The sequence below is a fragment of the Tamandua tetradactyla genome, chromosome 16, assembly GCF_023851605.1.
Source record: "Tamandua tetradactyla isolate mTamTet1 chromosome 16, mTamTet1.pri, whole genome shotgun sequence".
Classification (NCBI taxonomy): Eukaryota; Metazoa; Chordata; class Mammalia; order Pilosa; family Myrmecophagidae; genus Tamandua; species Tamandua tetradactyla.
Window position 1 is genome coordinate 43,941,308 of NC_135342.1, and position 14,745 is coordinate 43,956,052.

At 36.3% G+C, this 14,745-nt stretch overlaps 1 protein-coding gene and 1 long non-coding RNA gene across 6 annotated transcripts in view; one reads left to right on the top strand and one right to left on the bottom strand.

Annotated features, from left to right (window-relative positions):
* Window positions 1–7,773, top strand: part of HEATR3 (HEAT repeat containing 3) — a 44,433-nt gene extending 36,660 nt beyond the window's left edge. For all 3 annotated transcript variants that reach the window (XM_077132372.1, XM_077132373.1, XM_077132374.1), the window contains 2 exons: window positions 4,912–5,088; window positions 7,051–7,773. In XM_077132372.1, the coding sequence (XP_076988487.1) occupies window positions 4,912–5,088; window positions 7,051–7,173 (300 nt within the window). In that variant the 3' untranslated portion in view covers window positions 7,174–7,773. The remainder of the gene's footprint in view (window positions 1–4,911; window positions 5,089–7,050) is intronic.
* LOC143659429 (uncharacterized) overlaps window positions 2,725–14,745 on the bottom strand; it is a 42,760-nt gene continuing 30,739 nt past the window's right edge. For 2 of the 3 annotated variants that reach the window (XR_013163528.1, XR_013163530.1), the window contains exons 3-6: window positions 9,867–10,023; window positions 5,962–6,083; window positions 4,870–5,132; window positions 2,725–2,896 (exon numbers count right to left, since the gene is read on the bottom strand). This is a non-coding gene — a long non-coding RNA (uncharacterized LOC143659429). The remainder of the gene's footprint in view (window positions 2,897–4,869; window positions 5,133–5,961; window positions 6,084–9,866; window positions 10,024–14,745) is intronic. The other variant, XR_013163529.1, reaches the window with a different exon arrangement.

A 14,745-nucleotide genomic window follows, 5' to 3' on the forward strand; every position in this document is an offset into this window, starting at 1 on the left:
CCAGTGATACTTCTTTGGACATGATACAAAGCCAAGAAGAACATTTATTAATTTCATTCAAAGATAGAAGGTTTACATACTCAACTCAGTACCCTGGTTATCATCTAAGTAGTGGCAGCACACGTAGTAATAACTTTAACCAGCTCAGAGCTGCTACCATCTATAACCTGTTATGTGGCCCACTTCCTAAGTCAGTTTTCCCAGTATACTATGCTAAATTATTAACTCAGCAGAATGCATTTTTGAGCTTCAGGATATTAAAGATGTAGAACAGAATTATACCTCAGAAACCTAGACATTAGGGAAGAACATTCATCTCCCAATTACATTGATTGTAAACTATACCCTAAATGACTGTTTCTGGAGGCAGACAAATGAACAGAAAAAATGTTAGAATTCCAGAACATATGAGGGGAGGCAGGTGGAAAGAAGGTGTCCTAGCCACAAGGCCAGCACGTTCACATTCAAAGAGAAGTCTAGGCAAAAAATATATAAATATATAAAAACCAAGTCAAAGGAAAAAAAAAAGGTCTCACAAAACACAGTATCAACAAGGAAAGGGCACTCGGAATGCACAAACTAATGGGAAGTCTGTCCACAGCCTGTTGTGATAGTTCCTTCCAGCATCAATTGCAGTAGTAACTTCTTACTATATCTAATATCTGATGCACATTCATATTTTTAAATTGTCCCCAAAATATCTGTTTACGTATAGTTTGTTTAAACAGAATCTATACAAGATACACGTTATATTTCATTTTGGTTGCGTCTTCTAAGTCTTAATTTAGAACAGTTTTCTCTCTAGCAGTACCCACCTCCCCCCCTTTTTAAAAAAAATTTATTTATTAATTAAAAAATTAAGCAAAATAAAATAGCAACATACATAATCAGTAATTCACAATATCATCACTTAGTTGCATATTCATCATTTCTTAGAATATTTGCATTAATTCAGAAAAAGAAATAAAAAGACAATAGGAAAAGAAATAAAACGAACACAGGAAAGAAAAAGAAAAAAAAAAAGATACCTACCATACCCCTTACCCCTCGCTTTCATTGATCACTAGCATTTAAAATAAATTTATTTTAGCATTTGTTCCCCCTATTATTTATTTTTATTCCATATGTTCTACTCCTTTGTTGACAAGGTAGATAAAAGGAGCATCAGACACAAGGTTTTCACAATCACACAGTTACACTGTGACAGCTATATCATTATTCAATCATCCTCAAGAAACATGGCTACTGGAACACAGCTCTACATTTTCAAGCAGTTCCCTCCAGCCTCTCCATTACATCTTGAATAACAAGATGATATCTACTTGATGCATAAGAATAACCTCCAGGATAACCTCTCCACTCTGGAATCTCTCAGCCATTGACACTTGTCTCATTTCACTCTTTCCCCTTTTGGTCGAGAAGGTTTTCTCAATCCCTTGATGCTGAGTCTCCGTTCATTCCAGGATCTCTGTCCCACGTTGCCAGGAAGGTCCACACCCCTGGGAGTCATGTCCCACATAGAGAGGGGTAGGGTGGTGAGACTGCTTGTTGTGTCGGCTGGAGAGAGGGGCCACATCTGAGCAACAAAAGAGGCTCTCTTGGGGGTGACTCTTAGGCCTAAATTTTAAGTAGACTTGACCTATCCTTTGCGTCCCCTTTTTTTTTTTTTTAACCCTCATCGTCTAGGTGGGTTGTCCCATATAAGTCCAACCTTCTGAATTTTCTGATTGCTTTCTTGTATTAAGTTGGTTCCTTTATCTTCTGCAGTTTCTATAAACTGGAAGTTAGATCTAATCTGAATTACCATATTCATATTAATCTTTTATTAATAAAACTGCTTTGTACATGCTGTTGTGTGCTTCATACTGCATTTTAGTTTTTAGATATCAGTTGTACACATCCTATCAGAAAATTGTCTTTTTTTTAAATTTTTTTATTAAGTACAACATATTTTCAAAAAAAAGAAAGAAAAAGCAATGATTTTCAAAGTACACTTCAACAAATAGACGCAGAACAGATTTCAGAGTTTGTTCTGGGTTATTTTCCACTATTACAGATTTTTTCCTTCTAGCTGCTTCAAAACACTGGAGACTAGAAGAAATTGTTTTTCATTTTTGTGAAAAATAGCAGACATACAAAAAAAGCAACAAATTTCAAAACACATTGCAACAATTAGTTGTAGAACAGATTTCAGAGTTTGGTATAGGTTATAATTCCACCATTTTAGGTTTTTACTTCTAGCTGCTGTAAGATACTGGAGACTAAAAGAAATAACAATATAATGATTTAGCAGTCATACTCATTTGTTAAACCCCACCTTCTCTGTATAACTCCAACATCACCTTTGATCTTTCTCCCACTTTTGAGGGGTATTTGGGCTCTGCCCATTCTAACTTTTTCATGTTTGATGAGGCTGTCGATAATATGGGATAAGGGGATGGAACTAGTTGATGCTCTGGAGAGGCTGGCCCCTCTGCGTGTCATGACTTATCTGGTCCAGGGACCCATATGGAGGTTGTAGGTTTCTGGAATGTTACCCTAGTGCATGGAGCCTTTGTGAAATCTGATATAGCACCCTAGGTGTTTTTAGGATTGGCTAGAATGGTTTTGGTTGGGGTTTGGTAAGTTATGATAGGTAGTAGTATCTAATTGAAGCTTGTGTAAGAATGACCGCCAGAGTAGTCTCTTGACTCTATTTGAACTCTCTTAGCCACTGTTACCTTATTTGTTAAACACTTCTTTTCCCCCTTTTTGTCAGGATGGCATTGTTGTTCCCATGGTGCCAGGGCCAGATTTGTCCCTGGGAGTCCTCTCCCACGCCATCAGGGAGACTTTCACCCCTGGATGTCATGTCCCATGTAGCAGGGAGGGCAATGATTTCACTGCAGATTTGGGCCTAGAGAGAAAGAGAGAGAGAGAGAGACCACATCTGAGCAACAAAAGAGGTCCTCTGGAGATAAGTTCTAGATATATCTATATTATATTAAGATATACAGAATTAAAGGCCCTCATTCTTTTTCTGGGATCCCTGTGTTTGGATTGTTTAAATGATCTATCTAGACAGGTTGAGTTAGATTATGTGCTACAGAAAATTTACATTCTGGAGAAAATAAACCTTTCTTCCTTTGGTCTCAAAGAGTAGATAAGGTTCTAAAATATAGACAATGACTTCCTTACCCTTGTATTCTGAATTACCTTAATCCCAACCTGATCAGCTTCATCCTTTTTCCCCCCTTTTTTTTAATTAATTAAAAAAATAAAGAAAAAATAAAACAGCATACATAATCAGTAATTCACAATATCATCACTTAGTTGCATATTCATCATTTCTTAGAACATTTGCATTAATTCAGAAAAGAAAGAAAAAGACAATAGAAAAAGAAATAAAATGAACACAGGAAAGTAAAAAAAAAGATTATACCTACCATACCGCTTACCCCTTGCCTTCATTGATCACTAGCATTTAAAATAAATTTATTTTAGCATTTGTTCCCCCTATTATTTATTTTTATTCCATATGTTCTACTCCTTTGTTGACAAGGTAGATAAAAGGAGCATCAGACACAAGGTTTTCACAATCACACAGTTACATTGTGACAGCTATATCATTATTCAATCATCCTCAAGAAACGTGGCTGCTGGAACACAGCTCTACATTTTCAGGCAGTTCTCTCCAGCCTCTCCATTACATCTTGAATAACAAGATGATATCTACTTGATGCATAAGAATAACCTCTAGAATAACCTCTCCACTCTGTTTGGAATCTCTCAGCCATTGACGGTTTGTCTCATTTCACTCTTCCCCCTTTTGGTCCAGAAGGTTTTCTCAATCCCTTGATGCTAAATCTCAGCTCATTCTAGGGTTTTTCTCAATCCCATGATGCTGAGTCTCCGTTCATTCCAGGATCTCTGTCCCACGTTGCCAGGAAGGTCCACACCCCTGGGAGTCATGTCCCACATAGAGAGGGGTAGGGTGGTGAGACTGCTCGTTGTGTTGGCTGGAGAGAGGGGCCACATCTGAGCAACAAAAGAGGCTCTCTTGGGGGTGACTCTTAGGCCTAAATTTTAAGTAGACTTGACCTATCCTTTGCGTCCGCCCCCCTTTTTTTTTAACCCTCATCATCTAGGTGGGTTGTCCCATATAAGTCCAACCTTCTGAATTTTCTGATTGCTTTCTTGTGTTAAGTTGGTTCCTTTATCTTCTGCAGTTTCTATAAACTGGAAGTTAGATCTAATCTGAATTATCAGATTCATATTAATCTTTTATTAATAAAACTACTTTGTATATACTGTTGTGTGCTTCATACTGCATTTTAGTGTATTAGATATCAGTTGTACACATCCTATCAAAAAATTGTCTTAAAACATAAAGAGTGAAGCAGAACAGCTACATAAAAATAAGTTTACTCTTAAATAACTCTGCAGATTGAGAATGCTCTGTTCGTTAGCTAGCTAATTGTGAATGGATGGATATTAAAATTCAACCTAATACAGTGAAGCAAAGTGAGATTCACACAAAATGTAATGCTCTTTATTTTCTTATTTTTAAAATATGATTTAAAAAGAAGAGTGTGCTTTTTGTTGTTTGTTTTGGTTTTACCCATAAGGTTTCTTCTGTACATTTTGAGGAAGATTGAGGGGAGGATTTAATGATTTACAGAATAAGTCATTTGTACATCATTTATACACCTTAATTCACTTTAGGAATATACACTCTAATATGCTTTATTTATCTTAAGTATATTCTAAGTCTTTAATCTTTAGCCTTTTAGAAGGTACGTTTATCCCTGGCTTTTTTTTTGGTACAGACTATTATGCACGAAATATTGCCATACTTAAAATTTCAGAGTCCTTATTTTGGAAACTGACCTTAAAATGTTGAACTGTAAGAATGTATTTTGTTGTCTCCAGACCATTGGGTGCTTTCTGATTGAGATTGCCACCAAGGATCCTTCCCTTATCGTAGCAGGAGAAGCTTTGGATGCCCTCTTTGATGTTTTTGCAGATGGTAAAGAAGCTGAGAGAGCTTCTGTTCAAATTAAATTATTATGTGCTTTGAAAGAATTCCAACCAGTCTTCAAAATGAAGGTTTGTACCTATTTTATTTGGAAACGCATGAGTCTCAACCTCCTCTGGGGAAAGAGTGGATCTAGTTACCGACATGCATTTTAGTGGCAGGAGTGTAACAAATTCCTATAAATCTCACTGATTAATAGACATCATCCTAGTGCTTAGTAAAATGCATGTTGTCTGAATCATAACTCAGTCAGTGCTACTGTGGAATCACTCTAACTGGAGGCCAAAATGGTGTCTAGCGAAGTTTCTCTTTCTTCTAACAACTTAGTAATGTTTATAGTACTTCCTTCCCATGTATAATACTATAGTCCCTAGTTTACTGAGCAATTTCATATACATTTTATATCATGTAATACATTATAGGCCAATTTTTTTGTTTTGAATTGTTTTATTTCATGCCCTGAAAAAGAGACAGACTCCAGGCAGCTCTGTTTTGGAGAATATGGCTTCCTTTATCAGCTATTTTATTTATTATTTCATCAGAAGTATCAAAACGTAACTTTTTAAAAAAATTTTTCCAAAAAACATTTTATTTTCTGGTTATAAATTGTATGGGTTTTTTTTGTATTTTTTTGTATGTTATTTTTATAGGAAATGTGTAAATGCAAGGTAAGCATGAAAAAGAATAATAATAAAGCTACCTGTAATCCTTACCAAAACTTAACTTTGAAACAAAATATAAACTGGGTTGCTGAGGGAAGAGCAACTAGAAAGTTTTAAAACAAATAGGAATCCCATAACTATTTACAAGTTTAAGTTTACCATTCTCTTACCTAAATCTTATCTCAATTTAAAAATTTTATACTTTTGAGAAGTAGAAATATAAATCATTTGCTTTTAAATCTTTATCAAAGGGTTAAGGATTTTGATAAGAAATTCGCTTACTTTCATTGTTTTCCAGTGTTTTTCTTCCATCTAGCAAACTTCTAATGTAGAATTCAATTCTAATGGATAGAACTCTGTGATAAGTTTTTAGGTATGATTATACATCTTGAAATTTGAATTTTCTGAAAAAAATTGAAAGCATAAAAAATAGCTTTGTTTTCCAGAAGAAAAAAAAATAACACATACCTTGTACATTCTAGGTTAGTTACCTCTAAAGCCAATGTTGGTTTAAGAAATTAAAATTTGTTTGTTTTGAACATTTTCATATTTTGCCATTTTACATTTTAAAATTTAGTAGTTATGGCTATCATTTATTGGACTAAGCGTTCACTGGTAGGTGACTAAATTCTAAAAAAAAAAAATTAAGTTTATTCTTAATCATGCTTTTGTTCAAGCTAATAATTTTTTACCTCACAATTACATTAAAGGCTGTTTAGTATTTGTTTAGTCCCAAATTGCATTTAAACACAATATAACACATTTCACAAAAGCACTTCTTGAGAGCAGACTTTGCAAAAATGCTCTTCATTAACAGCATCAACGTAACCTGTTAGCTCGTTAGAGATGCACATTCTCAGGCCCACCCCAGGCTGCTGCAACAGAAACTCTGAGAATTGGCTCATCAATCTATCTTTTTTAACAGGCCTTCCAGAGAATACTGTTTGATGCTAATGTTTGAGAACCCCTGCTCCAGCTAGGAGGATCATATGTACTGAAACCGGATACCCCGATTAGGATTGGCTAGGTATCCACTCCTGTTTTTATGAGACTGAGTTCAAGTTATATTACAGTCTGTTTGCTGTAACTTTTCAGTTCGAAGATTTCTTTTTTGTCACATACTATAAAATTCACTCTTTTTTAAAGCATACAATTCATCATTTTGTAGGTATCATTTTAAAAGTGCACCTTCTTAATTTACCTTTATGGTTCTTGTACTGTTCCATTTACCTTGAAAGTGAAAATATTTTATCAAATTCTGGCAGCTCCCTTGCTCAGAAGTGTTAAAATATACCCAAAACAAATAATTTATTTAAATGAGTTAGTAATATACACCAAATAGCACGTGTTTTTTTGGTTCTTTTTTGGCAGATACGTAAGGAAGGAAGAGGTAGATACGGTCCAGATCAGCTGTGTGTTCTCGACAATGTGAAGATGAATTTGAGAAGGTTTATTACTTACCAAGAAACTGTTGAGAAAAGATTGACTTCTTGAACCTTCAAAGGAAAGACCACTTCTTGCCTCAAACTGTTTAATGCCGAGACTGTTAAAGGGTTTCCATTGACACTATGTTTCTGAAATTTAAATATCTATATTCTGTACATTAATTTGAAACTCATAAAAACTTCAAAACCTGTCAGAAACATTTTTAAGCCCTGGGATCTGTGTAGCGTTTCTAGCATATTTTAATTGCTGGAAACACAAATAAATCTCAGGTGGTTCTTAACTAATTCATAGACAGTGAGGAAACTCCAGACAATCATTGTTTTTAAGAAAGGAAATCCACAGCATTGCTTGGATGTTCTTTTATGTCACCATCATTTTATATTTAGCTGAATCTAACTGAACTATGAAAACAAACTTTATAATACAATTTTTTTGTATGAAGCATGCCAATTATGTTTACTTTTTGTGAAGTGAATGAAGTTGAATTTGTGTTTCACTATTTAGTTAAATTATACTAATGAGCTAATGAAATTGTCATCTTGTAAGCAGAAGAAACTGATCAGTTACTGCTTTGTAACCTGACTCCTTGATTTGATTTGAAAACAGAATTGGGAGAAAGTATTTTTAATAAATACCTTTTTAATTGAAGCTTTGTGTGTTTACAAATATTCTTTAAAATTCTAGATGATCTTGTTTCTGGGTGTTTTCTTGCTAATGGATATTGCTTTGAATATATGTGAGATATAAAATAAAAACAAGACTCATAGCAGGAATCTCCAGCATTACCTCCCAATGTCCTTGTATTAATAGGGTAACAGCTGGAGCAAGAAGAGGGCCTTTTACTGCAAACCTTGTCTGAGCAGGCCACTGGACCAGCTCCATTGTCCGTCCAGCGCCTGAACACAGTTGTTGATGAAAATTGGCACAATTGTTCTCACTTGCCCTATTAAAGACCCTGTACTCAATATAGGACTTAACTTTCATTCATTACTTTTATAGCTGCATGAAGTGAGCTAGTAGTGTTACATTTTATCTACACTGTTGCATATTTTAGTTTTTACCTGTATGATACAGATTGTTGGGAAACCAAGATTGCTTCCATGTTTTAATAGTCACTGAGCCCTCAAGGCCAGGTAAAATGATCAAATTGTATATCTGGGTGAAAAATGGAAGATTCCCAGTAAGAAATATGCTATGTACTAAGATATCTTTTGCCTTATTATTCCCGTTTGTGCTGGTTTGAAATGATGTGTGTACCCTCAAAAAGACATGTTTTAATCCTAATCCCATTTTGTAAAGGCAGCGATTTCTTCTAATCCCTATTCGGCATTGTGTGCTTGACACTGTAATTAGATCATCTCCCTGGAGATGTGATTTAATCAAGTGTGGCTATTAGGCTGGATTAGGTGAAGGAGTGTTTCCACCCATTTGGACGGGTCTTGATTAGTTTCTGGAGTCCTATAAAAGAGGAAACATTTTTGAGAATGAAAGAGATTCTGAGATAGCAGAATGACATAGCCACAAGAAGTAGATTTTACCAGCCAGCGGCCTTTGGAGATGAAGAAGGAAAATGCCTCCCAAGGAGCTACATGAAACAGGAAGCCAGGAGAGAAGCTAGCAGATGGCCCTGCTCGCCATGTGCCTTTCCAGGTGAGAGAGAAATTCTGACTGTTCGCCGTGTGCCTTTCCACTTGAGAGAAAAACCCTGAACTTCACTGGCCTTCTTGAACCAAGGTATCTCCCTGGATTGGGCGTTTCTATAGACTTGTTTTAATTGGCACATTTTCTCTGCCTTAGAACTGTAAACTAGCAATTTATTAAATTCCCCTTTTCTAAAAGCCATTTTGTTTGTGGAGTATTGCATTCCGGCAGCTAGCAAACTAGAACACCATTGATGATAAAGTTTATGATATGTTTGTGGGTTTACTGATTATCTTAGCTAAATAAACATTTTCAGGAAGGATATTCCAATTCATTATTTTTCTCATACTTTTTAACGTATAAACATGCAGATTATCTACCCATCTTAGGGGCCTAGTACATGGTAGGTTTTAATAAATATTTGTTGAATGAATAAATGTTAGTAATGTTCTGTTTGATTAAGTAAGTTCTAAGGCAGTTTTTGGATGCAGAATCATCTTACAGAGTAGTAGAGACTGAGTTGTTACATTGAGAATGTGCCATCCTAAAAAATTTTGAGGCTCTGAGGCACGGGTAGTTTGGCCTATATTGCAACCATTTAATTGGCTATTCAAAAGAGAAGCAGGGTGCACGTGTGGTACAGTGGTAGAATGCTCGCCTTCCATGTGGGAGACCCAGATTCAATTACCTGGATTTAATTCCTGGACCTTGCACCCTGAAAAAAAAAAAAGGTAAAATGAAAAATATACTTCTATGGCGTAATAGTAAAGAATGGGAGTAGTATTTCAAGAGAGTATATTCATAATTGAGAAAGCATGCTAGGAAAAAAAATAGTCTACTTTAAAATGCACTTATATGTAAATCATCCAGAACAGTCCACTAGAAATACAGACTGAAGTGTTGAAGTACTAACTCCTATGAGATCCTTTGTTTTCGAAGATGTTTTTAAGTCTGTACAACTTGCCATGGCACATTTGCCCAAGGAAATAAACCACTTCCTTCTCACCTTTTTTTTTCCTTTAAGTTGGAAATGCATTTAAAAATAGAATTTATTTTTAAATATCAGTCATTTGATTATATTTCCATATTTGCAGTTTTACCTTCTGCCTTTAGTCTTTCAAAGAGATATCTTTTAAGTTGTCAGGATGGGGCAAGGTCCTTATCTCTTCAGTGTCTCTCCTCACCAGTTCTCTTGTAGGCTTGCTTCTTGCCTTTTTGCAATTGCCATGAACAAATACTTGATTATATTTAACCCATCTATAGGGAGGAGCAATTTCAAAATGTCACCATCTGTAGGCATTTTTTGTTTTCAGCAATAATAGTAAAGTTGTGCTACAGTATTTTACAACTTTCACTTTTGAAAACCAAAGACTTCCCTTTCTCACCATGTGTGGTTTCTTACGTTTATACTATGGATCTACTCTATGTACTCTGTCCCCGTGAAAATAGGCTGTTATTGTTTCTGTCTTGTTCTGTGATTTGTCTTTTTAAGTAGACTGTGATATTTTGAGATAGTCTGTTACCACAGACATTGTTGGTCATTTGGATGATTCTGCCTCAAGCCTTGGAATGTTGTGGAGTCAACGCAAAATGGCTGGGTGAGTGGGGACATTCATAGCAGCAAGAGGCCTTTGGTTGGTGGGCGACCTCTTTTCTAAGGCCTCTGCTTAATAAGTTATTTCTATGACTGCCCACTCCTGTCAATACACACAACCTGGTCCTCCTGCCCTCTCATCAGTTTTGCAACTTTTACAATCATCTCCTTTACTTATTGACAACCAATATCAGTTTCTACTGCTTGCAGCCCCAAACCCTGATTATCTGATAAAGTACCCTTCTAGAATTTTGGGGGAGACATATATATCCATTGATTCATAAACACATGCATTGTTTTTATAATGAGAACATAATGATCTACGACTTGCTTTTTTCCTTTAAGGTAAGTAAGCTGTAGATGAGGAACACGGGTGGTTCAGTGGTAGAATGCTCGCCTTCCATGCGGGAGACCCAGATTCATTTCCTGGACATTCCGTGCAGGAGACCCGGATTCAATTACTGGACTATGTACCACCCCCACCCCCAAAAAATATCACAGTAAGTAAGCTGTGGATGTATTGCCATTTCAGGTTCATGGTTGGGAATTAGAATGAGCCTTTCTTCCTTTTCCTCCTCCACTTCCTATTTACTTACTGTTTTAGGTTATTATTTTAGAGCCTTTCTTCTTGAATATGAGAAATGGAGGTGAGAAATCACTTCACCTCTATTAGGTATTCTGTTTGATCTTAGTTTGATAGGTTAGGGTGAAGTTTGCTTTTTTGGCCCATCCTGGAGACCACCTTTAAACATTTTGGGGGGCCGTCTAATGGTTTGAATCTTCTCACTTGTTGGACCTAATCCCAAACTTGTTTCAAAAGTAAGCTCATACAAACTATCAAGTGGGGACCAAAGATTTTTAGAAATCTAATACCCATTTACAGTAGTAGTACTCAACCTTTTTGGGGTCATTATTCTGAGAATCTGAATAGACCCTCTTCTCAAATGAATGCAATGTCACCCCAATACTCATTAGCTTAAAACAACAAAATTGTCATCTCACAGTCCATGGTTCTGGAATTTAGGAATGGCTTGCCTGAGCTGTTCTGCCTCAGGCTCTTCCATGAGTATGCTGTCAAGAAGTGACCCTAGCCTGCAGTCAACTGAAGGCTTGGCAGGGACCAGAATACCCACTTCCAAGGTGGCTCAGTCACTTCCTATGTGGCCCTCTCCTTAAGGCTGCTTGAATGTCCTCAAGACACAACTGGCTTACCCAGAGTAAGTGACCTAAGAGAGATCAAGAAGGAAGCCAAAGTGCCATTTATAACCTATTTTCAGAGGTACCAACCCACATTTTATCTGGTGTAAGTGAATCACTGAATCCAGCCCATACTCACAGGAAGAGGAAGTAAGCCCCACTTCTTGAAGGAAGGAGTACCACAGAATCTGTGGCCATAATTTTAACCCCCAATGCACATATAAACGTGCTTTTATTTTGCATCGGAATTCAGAATGTTTAATGGATTTTCAAATTAAAATCAGGTGTAGATTGGTAGAAATTTTGTATTGTTACTCTTCAAACTTGAGGTCAGGAAGTATGCGGATTACTTCTAGCTGCAATTGTCTGTGTTCATTCAGCATTTAGTTTTTTATTAACCAAATATTGCCCTCAGTTTATCTTTGTTTTATAATCTTTTCTCCACCATGGAGAAAACATGAGCTAATTCAAGTTGTCTCCTTGTTTTTATGCTGTTACACTTCGATTCCTTTTACCCACATGATAAAGTTCAAAATCCTTGCCATGACCTGGAAGTAGCATTACCAAAGTCCAGGTTTGCTTGAGAGAGTCCATATATATGCCTGTTGGCCCAGCATAATTATTAATTATGCAGGACCAGGAAAAGAACAGCTATTTGGGACAAATGACCAAGTTGAATTTATAATGTGGATTATCAATGTTAAAGTTCATAATCTGATTACTGTGTTATGTAAGAGAACGTCCTTGTTCTTAGGAAATGCACATTGAAATTTTCATGGTCAAAGGGGCAGAATGTCTCTAACATATTCTCAAATTATTCAGAAAAAAATATTCATCAATAGATAAATAGAATAATAAAACAAATGGGGTAAAATGTAGATAGTGACTTGGGAAAAGGGTTCATGGGCTTTTTTGAATTGTTCTTGCAACTTTTTATTAAATTTGAAACTATATCAAAATAAAACCTTAGAAAAATAATTTTTCAAAGCTAAAAAAATGATCCATTTAAACGTTAAGTTATCTGGCCGTCCTACCCATACAGCCCTGCCTGGTCTAGAGCTGCTTGACTGTTTCTTTCTCTCCTGCTCTGCTATTCTGTCCTTAATTAGTTGTTTGAATGCTTCCTGTTACATGCATATGCATACCTACCATCTGGCTTATTTTCCCACATACCCTACTTAGCTCCTATTTATTCTTCAAAGCCCACCTCAAATGGCAATTCCATGGGGTAACTTTCTCTAACTACCCAGGCAAAATGAGGGCAGTGTTCTAGACGCTCATAGCATCTTGTACCATTTGCCCTTCCTTCATAGGACTTCATTCTTCATCATGTTTATTGACACCCCTAACTTTGTATCAGGCACTCTGCTAGATACTGAGGACACCATCGTGAGCAAAATAAACATGCTCCTCATCCTTACAGAGCTCACAGACTAGTAGACAGATGTAATCAATGGAAAGTTACAAAAGTGACAAGTGCTGTAAAGAGAGGGTCCATTCTGCCTTGAGACCATGATATACTTTTTTTTATTAATTAAAAAATTTTTTGAATACCAAACAAATGCAAACATTTGTTACTTTTGATCATTCAGTTCTACATATATATTCAGTAAGTCACAATATCATCACATAGTTGCATATTCATCATCATGATCATTTCTTGGAATATTTGCATCTATTCAGAAAAAGAAATAAAAAGAAAACAAAAAAAATTCATACATACAATACCCCCCACTCCTCCCCCTCACCTATCACCAGCATTTCATTCTAAATTTATTTTAACATTTGTTCCCCCTATTATTCATCTTTATTCCGTATGTTTTACTCATCTGTTGATAAGGTAGATAAAAGGAACATCAGATACGAAGTATATCATTATACAATCATCTTCAAGAAACATGGAACACAGCTCTACATTTTCAGGCAGTTCCCTCCAGCCTCTCCACTACATCTTGAATAACAAGGTGATATCTACTTGATGCGTAAGAATAACCTCCAGGATAACCTCTCAACTTCTGTTTGGAATCTCTCAGCCATTGACACTTTGTCTCATTTCACTCTTTCCCCTTTTGGTTGAGGAGGTTTTCTCAATCCCCTGATGCTGCGTCTCAGCTTATTCTAGGGGTTTTCTCAATCCCTTGATGCTGAGTCTCAGCTCATTCCAGGATTTCTGTCCCACGTTGCCAGGAAGGTCCACACCCCTGGGAATCATGTCCCACGTAGACTGGGAAGGGTGGTGAGTTTGCTTGTTGTATTGGCTGGAGAGAGAAGCCACATCTGAGCAACAAAAGAGGTTCTCTTGGGGGTGACTCTTAGGCCTAATTTTAAGTAGACTTGACCTATCCTTTGTGGGGTTAAGTTTCATATGAACAAACCCCAAGACTGGGGGCTCAGCCTATAGCTTTGGTTGTCCGTACTACTTGAGAGAATATCAAGAATTCAACTTGGGGAAGTTGAATTTTCCTCCTTTCTCACCATTCCCTGAAGGGGACCTTGCAAATACTTTTTTATTCACTGTTCAAATCACTCTGGGATTTATTGGGGCATCACTCTGGACAAACCAACAAAATCTCATGTCCTACTCAAGGTTCTATGTACTCATCGTGTTCAGTTAAGCTGTCTGCAAAAGTTATATTAGGAAATGCACTAGTCAAAATATAAATTTTGTACCAAATAAGCATTTTTTGCTTTAATCTCACACATAAGTTAAAATTTTAAAAATATTACCATTTATTTTCAGCACCCTGCAGTAATGACATTCCTTTGTTCTTCCTCATGCAAAAACATTTTTTAAATTTGTATATTTAGTCACTATCATTATACACTCTAGGCATTCCTAGATTATACCATCTCAGTCTTTATCGTCTATCTTTCTTTTTGATTTCATTTGTGCCCCCAGCCCTCCTCCCTTTATCATTCTCACATTCAGCTTCATTCACTGGTTTAACATAATTGAATTACAGTTAGGTAGTATTTTGCTGTCCATTTCTGAGTTTTTACATTCAGTCCTGTTGCACAATCTGCATCCCTTCACCTCCAATCACCCAATATCTTACCCTATTTCTACCTCCTGATGGTCTCTGTTACCAATGAAATTCTCCAAGTTTATTCACTAATGTCAGTTCATATCAGTGAGACCATACAGTATTTGTCCTTTTGTTTCTGTCTAATCTCACTCAGCATAATGT